The sequence below is a fragment of the Pongo pygmaeus genome, chromosome 9, assembly GCF_028885625.2.
Source record: "Pongo pygmaeus isolate AG05252 chromosome 9, NHGRI_mPonPyg2-v2.0_pri, whole genome shotgun sequence".
Lineage (NCBI taxonomy): Eukaryota > Metazoa > Chordata > Mammalia > Primates > Hominidae > Pongo > Pongo pygmaeus.
Window position 1 is genome coordinate 87,751,967 of NC_072382.2, and position 15,738 is coordinate 87,767,704.

At 43.7% G+C, this 15,738-nt stretch overlaps 1 protein-coding gene across 2 annotated transcripts in view; it reads right to left on the reverse strand.

Moving 5' to 3' along the window:
- Nucleotides 1–14,426, reverse strand: part of ME3 (malic enzyme 3) — a 231,982-nt gene extending 217,556 nt beyond the window's left edge. For both annotated transcript variants that reach the window (XM_054438021.2, XM_063671305.1), the window contains exons 1-2: nt 14,114–14,426; nt 13,577–13,774 (exon numbers count right to left, since the gene is read on the reverse strand). In XM_054438021.2, coding sequence (XP_054293996.2) covers nt 13,577–13,759 — 183 coding nt within the window. In that variant the 5' untranslated portion in view covers nt 13,760–13,774; nt 14,114–14,426. The remainder of the gene's footprint in view (nt 1–13,576; nt 13,775–14,113) is intronic.
- Nucleotides 14,427–15,738: the final 1,312 nt, after the last annotated feature.

Genomic DNA, 15,738 nt, shown 5'->3' on the forward strand with positions numbered 1-15,738 from the left:
CCCAGGCTGGAGTGCAGGGCGCGATCTTGGCGTACTGCAACCTCCGCCTCCTGAGTTCAAGCGATTTTCCTGCCTCAGCCACCCTAGTAGCTAGGATTACAGGCATGCGCCACCAGCCCAGCTAATTTTTGTATTTTTAGTAGAGATGGGGTTACATCATGTTGTCCAGCCTGGTCTCGAACTCCTGAGGTCAAGTGATCCACCTGCCTCGGCCTCTCAAAATGCTGGGATTATAGATGTGAGCCACTGCACTCAGCCTGCAATTTTTCCTCTGCTTGCAAATAATATATGTAACACATCTATAAGAGTAACTGGCACAGTAGACATTATATAAGTGATTGTTATTATTTTTAATGTGATTGTGCCAGTAATTTTGAGCCCCAGAGAAGGCAGCTGACTCTTTGTCCAGTTGACAGTAGTAGATCACAGAACATTGAATAGCTCAGTTAACAAGAAAGCGGCTGAGGATGCTTGGACCCTCCAGTCCTGCAGTCAAAGCCAGTTACCAGAGGCAGGACTGCCCCTCTGCTTGGCAGGCCCTCGCTCCTGGCACCACCTGACCAGCTGCCCCACTGGCACCGATGCCATCATCTCCCACAAGCATGGCTAGGCATCTCCAGAGGCTTCTCAGATGTGAGGAGAAGCTGCTGCCAGCTCTGGGAGTGTGAGAACAGGGGAAATCTTTCAGCTCTGATGGGTGGATTTAAAAGTCTGTTTCTAAAAACGGCTATTAATAGGTTTTTCTCTACACCAACCATCTCTACTCCTGTTTCATCAACAGCAACTGCATTGCTATTCACTGTCCTTGTGACCTCAAGTGATTTTACCAGTCAAAACAAATATCTACTGCCTAGAATAGACCAAAAGTAAAAGAGATAAGAAAGGAGACTATGACATGAAGGCTAAGCTTTCTGTCAGTTTGTGGAATGTTTTCAAGATCATGTTACTGCAAAGAAATACATAAAATTCAAAAGGAGGGTGGCAACTGGGAACTTACAGAGTCATCAGAAATGGACACACAGGAGCAACAGCAGGAGCTACCTCAACAGTTGCTTAGGTTTGCAACATACATTGTTTAATATTAAAGCACTTCATCTGCATTGTTTTAATATTCAAGTTTTTGTATGGAAAGACTCAAAAGCCCTCTGCCTAAGTTGACTGAGGCTGATTCAAGACCCTATTTCAAGATGGCAGGCAAAGAGCTACCTTTCAAAGATGGTAGGTAGAAGAGACAGACATCACTCAAGGAGGGAGTTCCCCTTCACCACCTACTTCCTGGACAGGACATCAACCCCTCAGGACCTCTGAAAACTTATGTAGAATAGTGATAAAATGCTAGGATATTATCTGCCCAAAGCCAAAATGCTAGTCAAGATGACCTCTTTGTCTTCTGGGGGGATTATCATCTTGTGTTCCAACAGAGGAGAAAAGTTTGGTTCACATTATGTATGCAAGTATTTATTAACTACCCGTGGCAGTGTGGATGGAGACTATCTTAAAACATCCTGCCCAGTCTAACTGCTAGCTGGGTGAAGTTGGCCCAGCCATGCCCTATTTAGCTGGCTATGAAACAACATTTTAACTTTTATCCTAAATTCCCATGGTAGACATTCTCTTAACTTGCTGTCTCCCTATCAGAATCTCATGAGACTGGGAGCCTTATAATGGTGACAGGCAGGAAGGTAGACAGATAGAGACATAGATGATAGCTGAATGGATGGATGGATCAATTGATCGATAGATCCAAATTTAGCTGGATCTATTTTTTTAAGTTGGTTTTTAAACCTTGGTTAGAATGTGCCAAAATGTTGGGACAAAATCCTGAGACTACTGATGATGTCCACTATCTTCAACACCAGCTTCAACTTCCAGAACTACTAGCTCTTTAAATGATGCTTGAATTTCTGCTGCTAGTGACATTTTAATTTAAGCTTCTCTCAGGCAAATGTCTAGATTATCCAGGCTTAAGCTCTATCCAGTGCTGGGAAATCACTGAAGTCTCCACCCAGTCTGCCTTTTCTCTGACTCACTCTTCTCCTGTCAAGTCTGCCAAAATTAGATGTAGCCCATGGCCATGGGGAATGAGTTTGATCCTTCAGTCTTCCCCTCTCCTTCTGGACTGGATGCTTTCAGGGGGCATGTACCAGATCTAAACTCTATCACATCTGTGACTTCTGCAGCCCACACAGGGCTTTACAATGTGTTAGGAATGGAACAGAAGCTTTAGGATGTAGATTAATCAAGAACTAATTGGACACTTACCATCTGCTTTACATACATTACTTCACTTAATCATTATAGCAACTTGTCAAGTAGATATGTTTTATTGTCATCCCTTTCACAGACAAGGAAATGGAGATTCAGAGAAATATCCCATATCTAGTGAATGGCAGAGCTGGGATTGGAATCTTAGATTTTTCTGACTCTAATTCCCTCGATTTTTAGCCTTTGAGCTCTGCTGCCTAATACCTGGTCACAGGCTATGCCCCTTGAGGGGGTCACACAAAATTGATGCTAGCTGACTGCTTTCCTTTACTCCCCAAATCCTCTAACCTGTTGCAAGTTAGAACAGGTCTAAATTTAATGTCTTTAAAGCAACGCACGGATGAGAATTGATAATCTCATCACAAAGATGCTGTTCTTTAGATGAAGTGCACCTGGCACAGCATCAGAGCAGAAAACTCTCTTAAAGAAATATATTTCCAAAATTTGTATGATGAAATAAAAGATTTTTTGTGGCTTTCAAAATTCTCCAATCCCCATGGAGTGATCTAAAAGAGTGTCAGGTCAAGATTTTCACCATCTTTTCTAAAGAGCTGACAGATGGGGCTGGTATATCATCAGTCTTCACCATATAGTTTCTGATACGTCAAGGAGAAGGGAATGTAGAAGTAATTCATGTAACTAATTTTTTATTGAGGTTATACTATGTGGAAGGAATTGCATGCTGGCTATGAGATGCCCATGACAGTCTCCTGGATCTGAAGAAAACACATGCACATGATGGCGATACATGTGCTAATAAATGTACACTGAGGCCAAATGTGGAAAGAGCCATGACTACTACAAATGCTACATGCCAAAGGAATATAGAGGATGAATAAGTCACTGCCATGTGGCATTATCGAGGAGGGCATCATAGCGGAGGTGACCCTGGAGATGCTGAACCCTGAAGCATGCCAAAGTTTTTAAGTGGACCCAGTGTGGATGGGGCACCCAGGCACAGTGCAACACAAAAGTGAGGGAAAGAACGAAACCAAAGAGCATGTCAAAGTACTGGAGAGATGTCTTTAGTTCTATTTGTGGAATTAGAAATGTCATGATATTATTTAGGTCTTTGAAGATGAGGTCTCTTACAGGGTCCATGTCTATTGCTCAATTTCTGCACAAAGAGCTACAAAAGTAATGGGTGACTATACTTAGAGACAATGCCATTCTCTCTCATGAGCTGACCTAAATAGCTTCTCCTCCACCATCTTCATCTACCACCTCTGACACTTCCACGGGTGTCAGCTTTGCCAGCACTGCCATTGGAAGTGTTTCTGCACCTCTCTTCCATGCTTCCATAGCACTTGTATGAATGCACCTCTCCTTACATCTACCCGCTGAATTAGAACTGCCCCTTACTAACTGGTCCTCACCTGCACCCCTCTTACACTATAAGCTCCTTCAAGGCAGAGTATTGTATTGTATTGACCACGGTGTCTCCACTGCCTAAGACTAAACAGGAACTCAGAAAATGACTATTGAATAAATTAAACAAACAAATGAGTCTTGGGAGAATTACACAAAGTTAAAGGAGAGAAAAAGGCATCCAGTGATCTATAAAGTTCTCCCCAGCTCTAAGAATCTACAATTTTAACAGAGCCAGTGGAAGTGAAAAAAGCTAGTCAGAAGTCCACAGTAGGGAACAGGGAATACACTAGTTATTTCTCTGGAAAGGCCACAGCACATCAGACTTCATGCACTAGTCCCAAGTAAGAGGGAACCTGCACACTAGAAGTGTTAGTGCAGCATAGGGGATGAGCCGTAAAATCAGATGGCCTGGGTTCAAGACTCAGTTCTGCTACTATGAGTTTTATGACCTAGGGCAAGTTAGCTAACCTTATGCCTCAGTTTTCTCATCTGTAATATAAGAACAATTACAGTGTCTGAGAGGCTGAGGTGGGAGGACCACTTGAGGCCAGGAGTTCAAGACCAGCCTGGCCAACATAACGAGACCTTGTCTCCACAGAAAATTAAATTTTTTTTTTTTTTAATTAGCTGAGCATGGTAGCTTGCCCCTGTAGTCCCAGCTGCTTGGGTGGCTGAGGTGGGAGGATCACTTGAGCCCAAGAGTTCAAGGCTGCAGTGAACTATGATTGTGCGACTGCACTCCAGCCTGGGTGACAGAGTAAGACCCTGTCTCTAAAAAAATAAAAATGAAAATAAAATTTAAAACAGGAATAAGATAGTAACAGTGTCTACCTCAGAATGTTGTGGTATTGTATTAAATGGGTTAACATATATAAACTGCTTAAAACAATTCCTGGCACACTGTATGTCCTAAAAACATTAACTGTTATTACTTGACTTCCCTCCATAACGTTACCAAAGAAAACTCAGTATAATAGGAATCTGGATTGAAATCTTCAACACCTCTTTCAAAACCAGAGAAAGAAGAATGGAGAATGTCTATTTTGACTGGAACCCTAGCTCCACTGTACACTTGGCAATCCCTCTCCTGTTGGGGAAGTCCCTGGGCAGCCTCAAAACTCAGAAGCTATGCCGATTTGTAGAGATGTGGACTCCCTCCTTCAGTTTTCTAAAAGAGCAAAGCAAAATATAATGAAACAAAGGAATCAACAGAGCCTGCCTTCTCCAGAATTCCACACCACAGAGGAAGATGTTTCAGGACCAATTAAGTAATGGGCTTCATGTAGCTCACTACTAAACGATGACACAGAATCAAGACAAAATGCTTTTAAAAAATAATAATCTTAAGTTGCTGATCATTGAACTGTATCTTCTAAAGTCCCTCTAGTTTTCAAGAATCACTTTTAGAAAGCCAATGCAGCTTTGGTTTTCTCTTATTCAGGTTTCTGAAAAGCTGTGGATCTATCAAAAATCCCTCTCCTCAAATGACTGGGTACATTTTACTCTTTACTGTGTCCTTTTGGTAGGAATTGTGTTTTAACTGGGCTGCATGGCAACCTTTCAGATACAAAATGAATGCATGCTTTTAACCACTGACCTCGGCACCCCCAACTGTAGGATATCCATCACATTTTCATCACAATCATAGAGCATCTTTTGTGCTCTGCATCAGAGAGGCAGTCGGATACCACCCCAAAGGATTTCCCGATATACTTTCTACACATCAAAGTGAAGGTTTTTGAAACTGACTGTAATCCATGTCTTTGCAAACAAAAGTGCTGCACATTAGTGATCCTTTTGCAATGGCCATAGAAATCAAAAGGCCTTTTTCCCCCCTCTCACTATAATACTGACATTTGGAAAGAAGAGAGTAGATGATAAAAAGAAACCTTTGGTAGAAATGACAAAAATGTGAAGTAAAATAAGGCCATAAACCTCAGGGTCCACAAAGGCCAGGAGAAATTGGAAACAGGGAGACTAGAGATGAGCCTCAAAGTGTCCAAAAAAACGCCATATATGGAGCCCAGACTTAGACTGACTTAAGATGTCAGTTGGCCCAGGTCTGGGCAAAACACATATTTCTGTATGGGATTTACCCTTCAGCGCTGCTGCTGACGTAATCTAGATATCGCTGTTTACAACTGCTTTTAGAACAGGCAGCAGGCTCCTCTGTTAACATTTTGTTATTACTTTATTGCCTCTAGAAGATAACTGATAATAAAAGCTTGAAAGGAGACTACTTCAGAGGGATCTCCACCTATATGTTACAGATGGGCCAGCTTCCCAAAGTTGGTCTGAGTATTACTTACTTGGCTCTAGAAACAATTCCCAACAGAAACTGTAACCTAAAATTGAAAAGAAAATGGAACATTAAAGGAAAAGTACATAAAGAGGAAATAAATCTCCCATAATCTCACTGACATAACACAATCATATTCACACATTTACTTCCAAGCCCTTTAATATTTAAATCTTTTTACAATAACATTCATGAATATACAGTCTACTTAGTATTTTGCAATTTGAATTAAGCATTCATTAACATAAGCCAATGTTTCTAAAGTCTTAATAATGATTACACAAATGCTTACTTAACACGATATACTTTCCTTGGAGGATGATTCAATTATTTACAACATGCCTATGAGAAAACACTTTCTGAGTATCATCTTCAGGTTCCAGGAACAGCAAATCTCCCTCTTGTGTTCCGGGCACCCCATTCCATACTTCCTTGATTTTCAGACCCCTGGGAGAGGAGGCTCTGAGTGGTTTCCTTTTACTTTTATAGGGGTCCTACAGAAGAGTGGAAATACAGAAATTCCAAGCAGGGATGAAGTCTCCAAGGACTCAGAGTGGAGGGTGGGAGTTCCAGGAAGTTGGAGATGCTGACAGATGCTGGGGTCTCCTACCTCTGGTCTATTCCCTAAACATCTCCTTTTGTGTTTTCCGTGGGCTTGAGAATTGTCCTTGTCCACCTCTGGTTCCAAGGCATCACCTGTGTCTTCTGAATAGGAGCTCCTTCTTTCCTGGGCTCTGCTTAAAGCTGGAGATAAACAGTTAATATCTCTGTGCTGTGCTCCTCCAGCACTTCATTCTGTAGTGGGCCTCTGGGCGCCCAAAGGGCTGATGTAAGATGTATACACACTCCAGATGGGCATGTCAACAGCACAGATGGGGACACTGGGGGATGAGAGTCACCAGGGTGAAAGAAGGGGCCTTGGCAAAAGGCAGGGGGAAGGGAAGAGATGAGAGGAGGGAGCCTTAGCAGATGTCTCTTTGAATGACTCGCTCATTCACTAACTGCTTACGAGCACCAACTAAGTACCTGTGATACATCAATGAACAAACAGAAAAAGTCCCTACCTAAGTGGATCTTAAGTGAACAGACAATAAGCAATAGACATACTAAGCAGTTAGATAGCATATGAGGAAGTGTCAAATACTATGGGGGAAAGTAGGATGTGTAGGGGGGAGCAAGAAGGTTGAAAGGACTGTTCATGACTTCACATGCATTGGTCAAAGCAGCTTTTATTGAGAAAGCAAGAAACTTTGAAAAAGGGAGGGAGTTAACTATGTGGCTATGGAGGGGTGGTGTGCTCTAGGAAGGAGGATCAGTCAGTGCAAAGTCTGGGTAGGAGCACAACTGACTGAGGAGGCCAATGGGGATGGGGCAGTGAGTGAGGCAGAGAAGAGTAGCAAGAGATGAAGTTAGAGAGCGTCAATGTGAAAGGCATCGTGAAGACTTGGATGTGGCCAGGTTTTAAGCAAAGAGTGACATGTTGAAACTTAGTTTTAAAAGAAATCACCCTGGCCATTGTGTTGAGAATAAATGAGAGGAGCTAAAGGGAAAGAGGAGACCAGCCAGGAGGCTGCTGCCGGCATTAAGCAGAGAGATGCTGGTGGCTTCAATCATTGGGGACCCATGGTGAACAGGGGCTGGATTCCAGATTTAGTCTGAAGACAGGGCAACAGGATTTTCTGGTGGATTCCATAAGGGGTCTGAAAGAAAGAGAGTGGTTAAGGATAGGACCAAGAGCTAAGCATCTAGAGGAGAAGACTGAAGAAGACTGGAAATTGGGAGATTAATTCAGAGGTTCCTGCGTAATCTAGATATGAGATGGCAAAGGAGTGAAAAAGGCTGATGGTAGTGGGGATATAGAGAAACAGATAAATTTTTAAAGGCTGGGGTAAAATTGACAGAGTAAAACAATGAAAGCTTCATATCAACATTTTGTGGTAGTATCTTCAATTTCCATTTTCCCTTTATTTAATAATGTAGAATTTTTAGCTGAATACATGGGTACCCAGCCAAAGATTACATTTTCCATGTTCTCTTGCAGCTAAATGTAGCATATGACCAACTTCTGGCCAACCGAATGTAAGTAGAAGTGATATTTATAACTTCCAAGTTGTGCCCTTAAAAGGGATTTCCCCTTCCCAATTGGCTTCTGGGTGGAATTGATAGCAGAGGTGAGATCTGTCATCTTGGACTTTGAAATGTAAAATGCATACTGGATGGCAGAGAAATAAAGTCAAACCACACATCAACTCATGATTGCTTTCCCAGACTTGTTCCTAACAGAAAAATATACTTCTATCTTGTTTAAGCCTCTGTATCTGGGGTTCACATTGTTGTCATTGCCTAACCTGTAGCAACTAATAAACATTCTTTGCGCTGTTCTAAAAACAAAGCCCCAATACCAATACTTAGTAATCCTGTGAAGCTAGGACAGTATTCAACAAAGAGTTTGATTTCAACCTGCCTCTGCTAGTTTGTTCCAACATATCTGAACAGTATTTGAGCTTCAATGCCCTGAGTCATTGCACAAGCTCAAATCTAGAGTAAATTGCCACTTATGGAGCTAATATTTTCCCAATAATCCACTGCTTCTCTCAACTAGAAGGCACAATTCTACATCATACCTGAAGCAGAGGTCTCGAGAAGATATATTATGTAATCTGCCTTCCGGCATCACCAATAAACTTCTAATTATCCATACAGCACACTTAACATCTCCTGATTGATTGATGAGCCAAGTCCATGATAACAACCTCCCCTCATCCAAAGAAGACAAGATCAAGTTCTAAGCTAGCAGAGAACAAAATCATATACTTTATTCAAAGGCAAATCCTAGCTGTGTAGAAGTCTAATAAATCATCATTGAATACAGAAGGGATTCAGCTGAAATCTGTGCAGTCTCAGATGTACAGCCAACACTGCAGCACTGTCCATCAAGCCTTTGCAAGTTTACTGCTCTAAATGTATCAAGTCCACCTGGGAAGGCCATCACCCGTGGTGCCTTGCAGTCTCTGAGGCCCCACTACCTGAAATGTCCTGGTCCACAATCACGGTGACTTGACTAAGCACACTTTCCATTCATTCTTTCCCTGACTATCAAGCTCAAGAGATCAAAAAACTGCAGAGAAGCAGGTGAAGGATCAGTGGAATTTCATGGCAAAAAAAAAAAAAAAAAAAAAATCACTGCTGGCGCACACGGATCAAAGGGGGAAGATTGGTGTGTTCTGGGAAATAATGCACCCCTTCAGTTAAATGCCCTGAAGTCTGGGAAGATGAGAGTCAAGCAGGTGCATTTCCTTCAGATGGGCCATATGTAGGCATTTATTTAGGCAGCAAGAGCATTGGGCTAACTGTGAAGTAGTGACATTCAGATTAATGAAGTTGAGAGGAAAGGGGCCATGACATGATTGAAATCATTTAAAGAACAAATATTTATTGAGCATTTCAAGTCAGACAGAGATAATGCCATGTGGCAAGACAGTCTCTGTCCTCATGGTCTAGTGTGGAAGGCAAACCAAGCAGCCATTGTAGTAGTGTGCTCAGTGCCAGAAGGAAACAGTGTGATAAGACAAATAGGAGGGGACTCAGATCTAGTTTGGCAAGTGGAGAATAGGACGGCTCTTCCTAAAAGACACTATAGGTAAATGGAGGTCAGAAATATGTTGATGGCCCATCAACATGTTGCTACACTTATGGAATGGGGATGGCATCTTCCTATGAAGGTACCCCTGTGAAGTGGGGCTGATAGTTGCCTATTTAATATGAGTAAAAGAGGGGTCATATAACCAAAGATTTACTCTGTTGCCAAATCCGTATGGACAATAGAAGAGGTCATTACATAAATTTTAGAAGGCAGAATATTAGTTTTAAAAAGAAAAATAGAAGCTCATGTGTAGTTAATTTGCATCATTTAGAAAATCTAGACTCCCGGAGGGAGCTTGGAATATCTAGTATCAATTCTGTCACCATCAGGAATATGCCTATATCAGTCTATGCAGTTGTGAATTGCCATCATTATTCAGTAGACTCAAATACAGCAGGCAGGCTGCCTCTGTCCACTTCTATGACCAATGATAATCTCTGTGGAGTTGCTTGGCTTCTTCCTTGGCTTGTCTTTTCTTTGGAAAATGAAAATGTTGGATGAGAACAATGATTTTCAAAAACTTTTTGTTACTACAATCCACAGTAAAAATAGTCATTTTACATGCTGACCTGATAAAATATCCATCTTTATTAACTTCAATGAATTTGCTGTTTTTCTATTTCAAATACATTTCTTTAAAAAAATTGCTGGTAGATCCACTAAGCTAATTTCATGTCTCATAGTTTGTAACTCATAGTCTGAACAATTCCAGACTAGATCATCTCTGAGGGGCCTTCCTACCCCCATTATGGAAATCATCCTAATTATCACCTAATATTTACCACGTGGGGGCTGTCTCCTATGATCCTCAAAGCAGTAGTGTAACACGGGCAGAGGAGCTTATGAGATTCATCACAGATCACATGGCCAGAGCATGATGGAGCTGGTACCAGAACCCAGTGAATGAAGAATAGCAGCAATGCCTGCCCTGGTTGGCACCTCTTCTCTCAGATAATTCCATCTCCTGACCACCCTCTGTCACACAGCTGCAACTGAAATGCCACTCCTAATCTGTCGAAATGAGATGCAAATCTAGTGAAGACATTCCAAGAATTTAATGTTAATTTTTGTATTAATGCCCTTGCTAGATCTTTCAGGCACTACCGCATGCCAAACACAGGTGGATGAATCTTATTATCTGGCCTGGAAGGGCTCTCCTTCTAACAGAAAAAAATCCACCCACAGACCTGAACACTAAGCACAGCACTGAAGACTCTTTCAAAACTGCACTTCCATTTTGCTTCCTCAGTAATAACCTCATTGTTCTACTTAACCTCAGCACTATCTTCCCACCTGGCTGATGGAAAGTACCAAGGCTCAAGCCTTCCATGGAGACTCTCTGAGCCCTGGAGGACAACAGAACAGCCAGAGGGTGGCACTCCAGTGGGAAGAGAAGGGCACTCACAGTACCTCCCAGGAAGTACTCCCTCTGTCGCTCTCCTTCTGTCCCCAAGGGTGAGTGAATAGGGGATGCCAACAGGCTGTCAGCCTCCTTCTAGATACCCTTCTTATCCCAGACAAGCATCAACTGACTTCAGGAATATATAAAAGATGCTGTTTAACATCATGGAAAGTTCAGGTCCTTAGATTTATGGATAACACCTGTATTAGTCTGGTTCTCACACGGCTGTGAAGAAATACCCAAGACTGGGTAATTGATAAGGAAAAGAGGTTTGATTGACTCACAGTTCCACATGGCTGCAAAGGTCTCAAGAAACTTACAATCATGGCGATGGCACCTCTTCACAGGGTGGCAGGAGAGAGAATGAGTGCCATCAGGGGAAATGTGTCAGGCACTTATAAAACCATCAGATCTCGTGAGAACTCATTCATTATCACGAGAACAGCATGGGGGCACCACCCCCGTGATTCAATTACCTCCCACGGGGTTCCTTCCACAACACGTGGGGATTATGGGGATTACAATTCAAGATGAGATTTGGATGGGGACACAGCCAAACCATATCAACAACTTATTTATAGTACTTGGGAGAAAAAAATTTACATCAGAGGCAAACGACAGGGGTAAGAGTGATTTCAGGGGACCAAAACCTAGGTTTTAAAAAAAGGCTTAAAGATCTTCCTTCATTTTCTTAACTACTTAACAAAGCAATAAATGCTGGTTGGTAACATGCCAATAATTCTAAGGCAATTATTTTCACAATGATTGGAGCCTGTAGTGGGAATTTATTGTTTTGCTTTCTACATCCATTCCTCCTCCTTCTGATGACACTATCCATATTTACTGTGAGGATCCATATTCCCTTTATTCCAAGCCAGATGGTGTGGGTGGCCCTACCTTAAACCCTATTTTAACTCCAGGGGTGGGCTCTGACTGGCTTTAATTACTGGTGATTGGTTTTGGTTTGGGAATGGGAAGAGAGAATCTAATCAGAGTCAATAAGGCAGAAGGATTTGCTTTCTGAGGCGTCAGAGAAAGGGTATTTTCTCTTCCCCAAGAGCTACCAGAATAAAAGTATCTTTCTATTCCCGGATGATGTGATGTGAGAACAGGAGATGGAGGACTGTGGCAATAATGAAGTGAGAGATTTCACTGAATAGAGCTTGAGGATGAAACTGACCTTGCAGAGAGGCAGAGTAGAGAGCCAGAGAGAATCTGCATCTCAATGCCATCTGGGCTTCTGGTTCAAGCCCTGCCTGCAACCCTTCCTCTAGATTCTTTAGATAAAGGAGCCTTTGTGTGCTTAGGCCAGTTTGTATTTTCTAATGCTTACTAGCAAAGTAATTCAAGGTGATAACAAACACCTTGAACACTTTGGAAAGTGGTAGTGTCCAAACAATTTAAGGTTTCTTTTGGAAAGAGCAGGAGTCCAATGTGATAGAGGTTGTTTTTTTTTTCCTTAGCTGCTTCTATTAGTTCTGTAGGAAACAGTCACAATACTTCACATTATATAGTTGTTCCTACTTCTCAAAAACATCTTTTCCACACAGATTGCCTCACCTGAATTTCACAATCCAGAGTCAGAGCAATTATAAAAAAAAATTTATTTTGCAGTAATTGTTATTCAGCACTTTATACAGTTTAAAATATGATTTCAAGTTCAGTGATTCATTTTATTGTCACAATAACCAAATGAGATAGAAATGGTGGGTCTATCATAATATCTGTTTTAGGCTGGAGAAAGTTGAGCCTCAGATAAGTTAAATGAGATGTGTGAGTTAATTTGAGGAGGTAGGGGAAAACAGGACTAAATCTTAGTCTGTTGCTTCTATTTCTCTCATCCAATCCTCTGAACCAAAGATACTAAACTCTGTTCCCAAAAACAAATACAAAAGGGCTAGCAGTGGGTTGAACTTGACCAAAGCACTGGAGATCTGGATTCCAGTGGCAGAACCAGAACTAACTAGCTGGTGACCTTGGGCAAGTTTCCTTTGTCTTGTTTTTTGTAAAAGAAGAGGTTTAAACTAGGATCCCTAATGCTCCTGCAAGCTCTAAAATTTCTATAAGTCTAGACTTTTCCATCCTTGCTCTCAAATTAATCTTTTTCTCAGAATAATAATCATAACCTTATTTATTCTCCCACTGGGTACCAGGCACTGTGCTAACGTACCCCCATTTTCTACCCCCATTTTCTCTTTAGATCTCACGACATTCCTAAGACAATTATATCTCTTTTACAGATAAGGAAACCTAGGCTCATGCAGGTTAAATGAACTGCCCAAGACCAATAAAATTAGTAAGCATCAAGCGGAGAGCTGATCGCAGGTCAGACTGACCGCGAGGATCTAAACCTGTCTGTGTTGTTACTGCAGAAGAAATTAGGCTCCCTGCATTACTGGTCGCCTCTCTCCACGCATAAAAGGGAGAGGAGGGACAAGAAAGCCAAACCAAGTCACAACAAGCCCCTGCAAGGCAAAAACAGAAAAACCGCTGGAAGGGCGCCCGGGAGGATCCTTTCTCGGTCCAGGGGGCGGGGCGCAATTTTCCCGCAGCCACGGGATCGCAACGCGGGCCGTCCTGCCCTCTGGCCCATTACCTTGTTGAGATGAGGGTTCCTGGTGACATCGTATCCGCGCTTCTTCAGGGGCACAGGGCGCGCCGGGCCAGGCTTGGAGTGGCAGCCTTGGGCGGACGCGGTGGGTGCCCAGCGCGGGAGGGCGCCGCAGGCCCGGCCCGGCCAGGGAGCCAGCCGCATGCCTGTCCCCAGCGCGGCACCCATGGTCCTTGTGCAGACCTGGCATGGGAGAGAAAGCAAGGTCAGGGCCTCCTTCCAGCCAGCCAGGACCCACGCGCGCTGCGGGGCACCGGGCCTGATCCGGGGACGCGCCCTCTGGGAGAGGGCAGGGGCTCCCAAAGGGTTAAAGGTTCCAGCCCCCGCCACTCCTCGGCTGCCACCTGCTCGGCTCCGTGTGGTACGCCAGGCCTAGCCAAGAGCCAGGCAAAGCGAAACCAAGCCCTGGAAGCAGATCCGGTGCGGGTGACAGCCGGCGCCACCCCTGCCCCCATCCCTGTGAAAAAGAGGCGGCTGCGCGGCGAGGGGTCCCCGAACCCTTAATCCCGCGTGGTGGCTTGCCTCGGTCCTCTCCTTCCCTGGACCGCCTGCGCTGCTCAGGGAGCTGAGGTCTACGCGGTCCCGCTGCGGAGCAGGCGGGGTGAGGAGCTGCGGTCTGTGAGTCCTCTCCCGCCAATGGGTGGACCGCGCTGGCGGCCGCGAGCTCGCGGAGCTGGTGCGTTCCTGAAAGAGCGGTCCCACAACCTTTGTTCTCAGTGCCTGGCTTCCCCTGAGGACGCGCGTGGGGCGCCTCAGCACTGCGTGCACGTGGTTTTCCCCAGTGACAAGAAGCAGCTCAGAATGCCCGCATGAGACTCTCCATCTTGGCAAGACTAAATGCACAGGTGGGGATTTGCGTTTAGGGGTCAGCATAGCCTCGCACTCTCCCAACATTCGGGGAAGGGCGTGCCTTCAGGATTTGGAGTAGAAATCCTCAGGCATTCGGTGCTCAGTGTTGCCTTGTGCTGTCCAATATAATAGCCATTCGCCACGTGTGGCTATATAAATGTAAATAAATTAGTCTATATAGAATAAAATTTAACATCCAGTTCTGCAGTCACGCTAGCCACATTTCCAGTTCAAGAGCCACTTGTATGCAGATACAGAACATTTCTGTTTTTGCAGATACTTCTATTGAGCATCGTTGATATAGGAGCCACAGTTACTAAGAGGACTCCTGAGGACCCCATGGAGCTTGCCATGAGTTATTGGGGCCAGACAGGGATCTTGGGGTCCATCTAGCCCCAGACTTAATTTTATACTTTCTCCACACAGTAGTCAGGAGATTCCTTTTAAAGCAAACACTTTGTTGTATGTGGAATAAAATCCAAACTTTCAGGGCCTACAAGATTTCCCATAAATTGGCTCTTGCCAGCTTCTTCAGACTTATCCTACTCTACTCTTTCCTTCTCACTGATCTCTGGCCATACTTGCTCCTGCCTGTGTCTTCACCCCACTTGGTTCCCTCTCACTGCAGAGCCTTTGCACTTGCTATTGCCTCTCCTTGGAAGGCTCATACTCCAGCCTTCCAAACCACTGCTTCATTCCCACCTCTCAGTTCTCCACTAAGTTGTCAACTCGAAGGCCTTTCCTCTATTCCATTCAATGTCAGCCTGCACTAGGAACTATAGAGTGAAGGGGTTTTTCTCTTTAGAGAACTTAACACAGTCAGTAGTGCGCTTGTTTTTCTGATTTTTTACTGACTATCTCCTGTCTAGAATGTAAGCTTCATGAGGAGAGACTCTTTTCCTGTGAACCTGTGTGTCCTCGCTGCCTAGCTCACTGCCTGGTATGTAGTTGCACAATAAACAGTTGTTAGGTGAAGGGAAGTGACAGCCACTTTCATAAGGATCGTGAACCCTTAGACTTACTGACAGACAGGTGGCACGGTCCTGTGCTGACACCCCTTCAAAGCTCCCCATGCCAGCATTAGCCCCGTTGTAAGTACCAAGCAGACATCATGGCACATAATGTGCTAAGGGCTGCTCCTGCCTGAGTTCAGGATTCCTTCATCCCTTCAGGAATAATTGTCTCCTCCTGCAGTCTCTCCCCTCCTTGTGTAATATCTAATTTTCCAGTTGAATGATCTACATAAAATAGTTATTTCCAAAACAGAATTACAATTACCTGGTAGGAAATAAGGATGG